This window comes from Lipotes vexillifer, unplaced genomic scaffold (assembly GCF_000442215.2).
Source record: "Lipotes vexillifer unplaced genomic scaffold, Lipotes_vexillifer_v1.1 scaffold13, whole genome shotgun sequence".
NCBI classification, from domain to species: Eukaryota; Metazoa; Chordata; class Mammalia; order Artiodactyla; family Lipotidae; genus Lipotes; species Lipotes vexillifer.
Genome location: NW_006790761.1, coordinates 1,172,534 through 1,180,745, shown reverse-complemented (window position 1 = coordinate 1,180,745; position 8,212 = coordinate 1,172,534). Strand labels below are relative to the sequence as shown.

Here is an 8,212-nt window from a genome sequence, read left to right as displayed (position 1 = left end):
TCTCCCCTACACTTAAGAAGCCATTTACTTGTCCATAGTCTCTTGCCTGAAACCCCTAGGGCCAGATGTGTCTTGGAGTCAGAATTACTGGATTTTAGAAAGGTAACAAGTACAGATACCATATAACTGTATCTGAATACCTTTAGGGTCACCAAATAAATCCAAAAAGGTAAAAGTTGATTCTTACCAGAAACGTGGAATCCATTTCTGCTGTCATCAGCACTATGCCCTTTTCTTCCTTAAGTTCAGGGTAGTGATATAAAATCAGCTGGCTGGCTGCAGCTTCCCCTCGGGTCTGTAAGGAGGAACACTTAATCAAGGCTCAGTAAGGTGCCACCACAACAAAACTGCGACTTCACAGCAACAGAGAGTCTGGAGGGAATTCTGGCTCTTAACAGCCCCTTGGGTGGCTGGTGAGTCGGAGGACTGGCACATGGCAGTGGCCAGGTCTGCCAAGGCACATCGAAACTGACAGCTTACACAGTGTTATTTGTGTCTTCAATTGAAAAAGGTTTGGCTTTTCTCCCGGAAAATGTTTACAGTAGGCAGTGAGTCCTTCATCACGGCCATATACTTAAAAACAAAACGGCACAAGCAGCTACCAGATCAAGTCCTAAATAAAGCAATATGCCTGTGTAATTGCCGCTTTTATGGACTAGTGCATTTCACAGTTGAAATCTACTCCCCTTGGCTGGCTCTGAGGACTGAGCTCTTTTAAGCTGTAGCAAACAGCTGGAGAGTTTGCACATGGGCCAGATTTGTAATGTGCAGTTTTAAAATATAATCTGGGTGGGAGGAAGGGGGGAAAGAAGAATGGGAACATCATAATTTCATGAAGAAGGGACAGGGCAGTGGTGACTAGACCTCACTCCAGACTAGGAAGAGAGGCTAGGTTCAAAGCCTAAGCCCTCATATAGTATAGAAGGAAACAACTATACATTCAAAAGATCTCTGGGTTTCATCTTTAAAATTTTAGCAAAAGTCCTTTTAATTATCAATACCTAATTATTGCTAGGGTACTCTTAATAATAGTTCAGTCTCAGTTCTCTCAAACATACTTCAAATACACATCATTTTGGTCATAATTATGTTTCTGGATCTTTTTCCTATACTTGTATATGAGCTTCACGAAGGCAGTCCTTGCGTAGTTTCCAACACAACAGCATAATGGTTAAGTTCACAGACTTTGGAGTCAATAACCTGGAGTCAAGCAAACCCAGCTCTACCACTTATTAGCACTGTGAACTAAGTTCTCTGAGCCCACTATTTTTTTTCTTTTCTTTCTACTATTTTTTTTAAAAAAAAAAACACAATATAATTTTTGGATACAATCACAAGGGCTACAGTCATGAGCAAATTCTCATTCTGTTTTGTGCTCCCTTTACCCCAACTTCAAAGCCATTATAATACATTCTTGTTTTTGCCAGATTCAGCCTCCAAACATAGAATGTCAATCCTAGTGATGATCTCATTTAAAATACTTTTATTTTAAAAGCTTCAAATGCTTTGGATCAAACTTCTTAATCTAATACTTGGGAGTAAAATAAAGAAAAAGGAAGGAGGGAAGCAAACAAAGCAACATCTGTGAAATGAAAACTATGCATCTAGCACCTTAGAAAGTGCTGACCTGGTTAATAAAACACATGTAAGACAAAGAGCCTACCTTAAGGTTATAAAGATAACCATCACCACTCACCCATGTTTGTTAAGTGAGGTACATGCAGTAAATGTTATAGATGTATGGGGAAGAGAGCAGAGAGTCAGAAATAGTCAGAGAATGTGTTTCGGGATCTTTTCAATTTCTAGGTAGTGAGTGGGGCCTAAAAAGCTAGCCCAACAAAGTATGACAATTCATCAGTGCTACAGCAAATCCTGCTGGTAGTTAGTACATATTCTGTGTCCTCAAGCCTCAGCAAGGGCTCATAATAATACAAAGGGGTAGGCCTCCTTCATCTAGGGGCTGAGCACAGGCCACCTACCTGAATATTTATAAGTGCAGTGAAGTGGAGTTCAGTACCTGTCCACTGCCCGACAAAAAACTCATAACCTTCCCCTCTTGGCAGTGCACACAGAAACTGTGGGAAACAAATACATGAGGAGACAGATGAATAAATAAAATCATTTGCTCTATGTCCAACCACCTGTGTCATTCACTCCATTTCTTCAAAGTTTGGTTTTTAAAACTTTTTTTAAATTATGAAATTCATATGTATGTGATAATGTAACGAACACTCATACACTACCCAACCCACCTAAGAAAGAAAGCATTAGAGATCCAACTGAAGCTCTCTCTGTAAACCCATTCTAATTCCATTCCAGTATAACAGGTAAACTGCATTTGGTGTCTGTCATTCCCTTTCAGGTTTTTATACTTTTAATGTATAGGTATACATCCATAAACAAGAAATAGTACTGTCTGCATGTTTAAAAACTTAAATCGTATCAAACTATATGTATACATTTTTTTTAACATCTTTATTGGAGTATAATTGCTTTACAATGGTTATATGTATACTTTTGCAACTCGCTTTTTTTTACTTCACATCATACTTCTGAGATTTACTCACGTTGATAAGTATAACTTCTAATTCATTATTTTCACTGTTATATGGAATTTGACTACAGAAATTTACCACAATTTTATCTATCCTTCTTTTGATGAACTTTTGGGTCTTTTTCAATTTCTAAACTTTCTAATGCTGCTGCATTCATTTTTGTCACAATTATTGTAGTCACTTCATATTCTACTATCTGAGGCTGATACTGAAGCATGTCTCTAAACACCAAGAAATAATTAGTTTTATGCTCCAGATGAATTGGGGAGGAGTGGAGAATGGTGCCAGAACAAAACAAAGTATAATCAGTCCAATATGCGTTAGCCATGGAATTGTCTCCCTACTGCTAACCACTAAGGCTCCGTTTTATCATTATTACATGAGATAACCTCAGTGCCTAATGGGTAAACATTTTTTTTAAAGCTTTATTGAGGAATACTTGAACTATAAGTTGCATATATTTAGAGCGTACAATTAGAATAGTTGTGACATATGTATACAGTGAAACCATTACCACAACCAATGCAATGAACATATCTATCATCTCTAAAAATTCCTTTGTAATTCATATCTCCCTCTCTCCTACTGCTCCTAAGCAGCTACTGACTTGGTTTCTGTCACTACTGGTCAGTCTTCATTTTCTAGAATTTCGTATAAATGAAACCACAGAATCTATACTTCTTTTTGGTTTGGCTTCTTTCACTCAGCACAATTGTTTTGTGATCTATCCATGTTGGTGCATAGATCAGTAGTTCATTCCTTCTTATTGCTGAATCTTACTCCATTATATATGTATTGTATATGATGTATATGTACACACACACACACAATTTCTTTATTCTTTCACCTGTGATAGAGTTAGGTATCTTCAGTATTTGGTTATTACAAATAAAGCTGCTATGAACACTTGTATACAAGTCATTGAATGGACATATGCTTTCAGTTCCCTTGGGAAAATATCTAGGAGTAGAATGGCTGGGTCTTATGGCAGGTATATGCTTAACTTTTAAAGAAACTGCCAGACTCTTTTCTAAAGTGGTTGTACCATTTTACATTATTACCAGCAATATATTAGAGTTCCAGCTGTCCCATATCCTCACCAACACTTGGGATGGTCAATCTTTTTAATTTTAGTCATCTCAGTGGTATCTCACTGTGGTTTTAATTTGCATTCCCATTATGACAAATGATGTTGAACATCTTATAACTTCCATTGCACTTCATTGGTGAATTGTCTGACTCTTTTGCTCATTTTTAAATTGGGTTGCTTGTCTTCTTATAAAGTTGTAAGAGTTTTTAGTATATTCTATATACAAGTCACTTGTCAATATATGTTTGCAACTATTTTCTCCCAGTCTGTGGCTTACCTTTTCATTTTCACAACAATGTCTTTTGAAAAGTAGAAATTTTTAATTTTTTTTATTGTGGTAAAATAGACATAACAGTTACCATTTTAACCATTTAAAGTGCACAATTCAGTGGCATTAAGTACATTCACAATGCTGTGAAACCTTCACCACCATCCATCTCCAGAACATTTTTCATCTTCCCAAACTGAAACTCCATACCCGTTAAACAATAACTCCCCACCCTGCTTTCCGCTCATCCCCTGGCAACCACTGTCCTTCTTTCTGTATATGAATCTATTCTAGGTACCTCATATAAGTAGAATCATACAGTATTTGTCCTTTTGTGACTGGCTTATTTCACTTAGCATAATGTCTTTAAGGTTCATGAATGTTGCAGCATGTGTCAGAATTTCCTTCCTTTATAAGGCTGAAGAATGTTCTACTGCACGTATGTATCACATTTTATTCAACCATTCATCTATCAGTGGACACCTGTGTTGCTTCTACACTTTGGCTACTGTGACTAACGCTGTTATGAACATGGGTATATAAAGAGAAAATTTTAATCTTGATGAAATCTTATTTATTGATTTTTTCTTTTATGGTTTTGTGCTTTTTGTGAGGTATCGATACTTAAATCTCTGCCAAGCCCAGGTCACTAAGATTCAATCTAAGATTTTTTTTTTTGCAGTACACGGGCCTCTCACTGTTGTGGCCTCTCCCGTTGCGGAACACAGGCTCCGGACGCGCAGGCTCAGCGGCCATGGCTCACGGGCCCAGCCGCTCCGCGGCATGTGGGATCTTCCCGGACCGGGGCACGAACCCATGTCCCCCTACATCGGCAGGCGGACTCTCAACCACTGTGCCACCAGGGAAGCCCTTTTTCTAGATCTTGAGTTAATTTTTAGATACTGTGTGAGGTAAGAGTAGAGGTTTATTTTTTTGTGTATGGATACTCAAATTGTTTTGCACAATTTGTTGGACATGTGTTGAAAAGATTATCCTTTCTCTATTTAATTACCTTGGCACCTTTGCTGAAAAACAACTGACCATGCATACATTGGTTTACTTCTGAATTCTCTATTCTGTTCCATTGATCTATTTGTCTGTCTTTATGCTGTTACCACACTGTCTTCACTACTGTAGCTTTATGAAAACATAGTCTTGAAATCAGGTAATGTAATTTCTCTAAATTTGTTCTTCTTTTTCAAAATTGTTTTGTTATTCTAGGTCCTTTGGATATCCAAATAAGTTTTTAAAATTGGCTTGTCAATTGAAAAAAAAAAAAAGAAAAAAAAAGCCTATTAGGATTTTGACTGGTATTATATTTTATCTAGAGATCACTTTGGAGAGAAATGACAATATTGAGTCATCCAACATAGTATATCTCTCCATTTACTGAGATGTTTTTTTATTTTCTCTCAGCAATGTTTAGAAGCATTTTTTGAGAATCTTAGAAATTAGTATAGACACCAAGTCAGCTGATCCATCTCACCTATTCCCTTTCTCTTAGGTCTTCTGGCAGCTCAATACCCCAGCAACAATTTCATAATTCCTTTTAGGTATATATAATCAAAATAGCATGGCCAAAACTGAAAAGAAACTGCCAATAAAAGAGAAACTTAAAGGAGGCTGAAAAGATTAAGGTCTCAGGTATTGCTTCCAACATTCACTTATATTAATAAATTAAGAACCACATCAGAAAGGGCTGAGATGTTTCAGAGAGCTAAATAGCCACAGGCTTATTAGGCCAAACCCACATGATTTCATAAGGCTAAAACTCTTACTTATCAGTACAATCAACATGTGAGCGTCTTTGTTAAATAACTATAACATGTGAGATGGTATGGAGCATGAAGAGATTGGTTAGGAAACATCCTTGTCTGGCAGCACTGATAAGCAATCCTCATATGGTCACTGGACACTTACTGTTGGACAGGACTGAGCTCGGTTCCAGATCAAATCAAACTTCTCTTTCTGTAGGTTAGAAAAGAATAAAATTCAAAAACAAGAAAACATATAAAAGGCCACAATCACATTTAAATTCACCAAGACTGAACTCTAGAACTAAAATACAACTAAAACAATCCCAAGTTCCATCATTTACAAATCCCTCTTACAACAAGGAGGAAAAAGCAGAGGTATGCTTTCCTGTTCAATATCAGAATTATGTGTGAAGAGTGGATACTGCAAATGCTCTAACTCTTCAGGGGACTCTGCCCAGTGTCAGAGACAACAGGTCACTGAGTTTGTCCAGGGAGAGCTAAGAAGGCCTGTTCAAACAATGAGTCAGCACTGGAGACCTAAAATATCATGAAAAGTGCCAAGCCTTCTGAATGTTGGACTCATGAAAGGAAAGGGTATATATGTAAAAGATCTTTTTATTTTCTTAAAAGAAAATAAAAGATAGCAATACTCTCACAACAACCGAAAGGCCTGGCTTTATTTTTCCATCTGTAAGTTTTCCTCCTTAAACGTACACGTGTAAGCTCAGTATATATTTGGGTGCTTGATATAAACTTAACCTAAAGCTACTTCCTCTTCAGAGAAGAACAATTAAAGAACTAGCTGATAACCCAGTACATTAAATGCTTTCTTCTGATAGAAGGCAGCAGGACATAAACCAGAAGAAGTCGGCAACCTTCCTTCCCAGTCACAGATCTTAATGGTCAAGCAGTGGCCCGTTACTATCTCCAAGAAAGCAATTTTGAGAAAGGAAAAAAAAAAAAAGCCACTTGCTAAGGGGAAATGCCAGAAAAAGACTAGGAGGAAGCTCCAAGTCAGCTCAGGTACAGGTCACTCATAGACAGGAAGGGAAGAAAGCTAGGCCAGAGGCCCTGTCCTAAATTCCAACAGCTTGGCTGGAAAACACCAAAAAGAAATAAAAGACACTTGGAAATTGCTCAGCAACATAAACTTACACTATGATCCCTTGTCAGAGACTTGACTCAAAGAGACATTTCTAAACCAGAAAGATGAAAAACAAAAGCCATAAATATACCATATGGAGCTCCCAATCTTTGGTGCTCAGGGTATAATAAAAACCCTCAGAGCTATAAATGTAAGTTCTCAAGAGGCAATAAACATAGGAAAAGTAAAAGCAACTGCCTGCTAAGGTTAGAGCCCTGACCTTCATGTTATAACACTCTCATTTTCCCCTCCAAACTACTTACAGGAATAATTGCGTAGACTGTATCTTTTGCTGCAAAATACTGCTGCCAAATCTGTACAAAGAAGAGAGAGTGTCTGTGACCATCAGTAACCTTTTCAACCTGTACCAAGAAGTGGTGACAGCTTTCATTGCTCAGGGTAATATGCTATTTGATAACAGGGAGGAAAACCCAACGTAATACTTTTATTACTAGTACGTGATTACAAAAAAGATTTAATACCACCGACTCTTCTAGATGATTAAACTGTAACTCTTAATAACAAATTCCTATCAGAGAAACGGATTCTGAGACCTTGTTAATCACTTCTCCCAAGGTGTGCCTTGTGTGTAATAGACAAGCTTTTTTTTTTATCATATGTTCTCTCTTCTCTCCCAAAACCTGCACTGTCCGGCCAACTGTGGGCCCTCTCAGAGAGCCAGGATCAGTCATTCGGAACCCAGGGTCTGAAGTCAGGCAGATCTGGATGCAAATCCCAGCTCTTATCATTTGCTGGCTATGCTACTTTGGGAAAACTACTGGAAATCACTAAATTATATCAATATACTCATCAATAAAATAGTAATATTAACCTTAGAGGATTACTGTGAAGACTACTGAAATAATGTTTGTGCTTAGCACAACAGAATTACAATGCAAACCAAAGCCAAGGTGCTCCGAGGGCAAAAAAGAGGCACTTAATCCAAGTTAGGGAACAAGTGGCACAGGAAGGGACACTTGAGCTGTATCCTGAAGAATGATCAGGAGTTAGCCAGGTGAACAGGGAGTCTGGGAAGAAAAACAGGTAGGAGAGAAGAGACACATTCTAAGCAGAGAATGACAAGCAGTAGCAAAGGCGTAGAGGTTGGGGAAGGCATCATAGCCAAGATGACACCTGAGGGAGCCGGTGTTGAAGACTGGGTCACCTTCCTTTAGAGCTGCTCTGCTTTGTCAACATTCCCATGAAAATGGAGGGGGTGGGGGGCAACTGAAGATACTAATCAGTGTGATCTCACCAACACAAAGCACAGAAGGACTATTACCTCCTAGGACCTCACTCTATCAATGCAGTAAGGTTGCTTTTCCTTTTTTCCTTTTTTTTTTTGCATGTCAAAACACTGTCTCATTTTTTTTTTTTTTTTTTTTTTTTTTTTTTTTT

The 8,212-nt window shown here is 37.9% G+C and overlaps 1 protein-coding gene across 3 annotated transcripts in view; it reads right to left on the bottom strand.

Annotated features, from left to right (window-relative positions):
• Positions 1-8,212, bottom strand: part of ATPAF1 (ATP synthase mitochondrial F1 complex assembly factor 1) — a 27,129-nt gene that overhangs the window by 7,422 nt on the left and 11,495 nt on the right. For 2 of the 3 annotated variants that reach the window (XM_007463935.1, XM_007463937.1), the window contains exons 5-8: positions 7,078-7,128; positions 5,834-5,881; positions 1,980-2,075; positions 188-295 (exon numbers count right to left, since the gene is read on the bottom strand). In XM_007463935.1, the coding sequence (XP_007463997.1) occupies positions 188-295; positions 1,980-2,075; positions 5,834-5,881; positions 7,078-7,128 (303 nt within the window). The remainder of the gene's footprint in view (positions 1-187; positions 296-1,979; positions 2,076-5,833; positions 5,882-7,077; positions 7,129-8,212) is intronic. The other variant, XM_007463936.1, reaches the window with a different exon arrangement.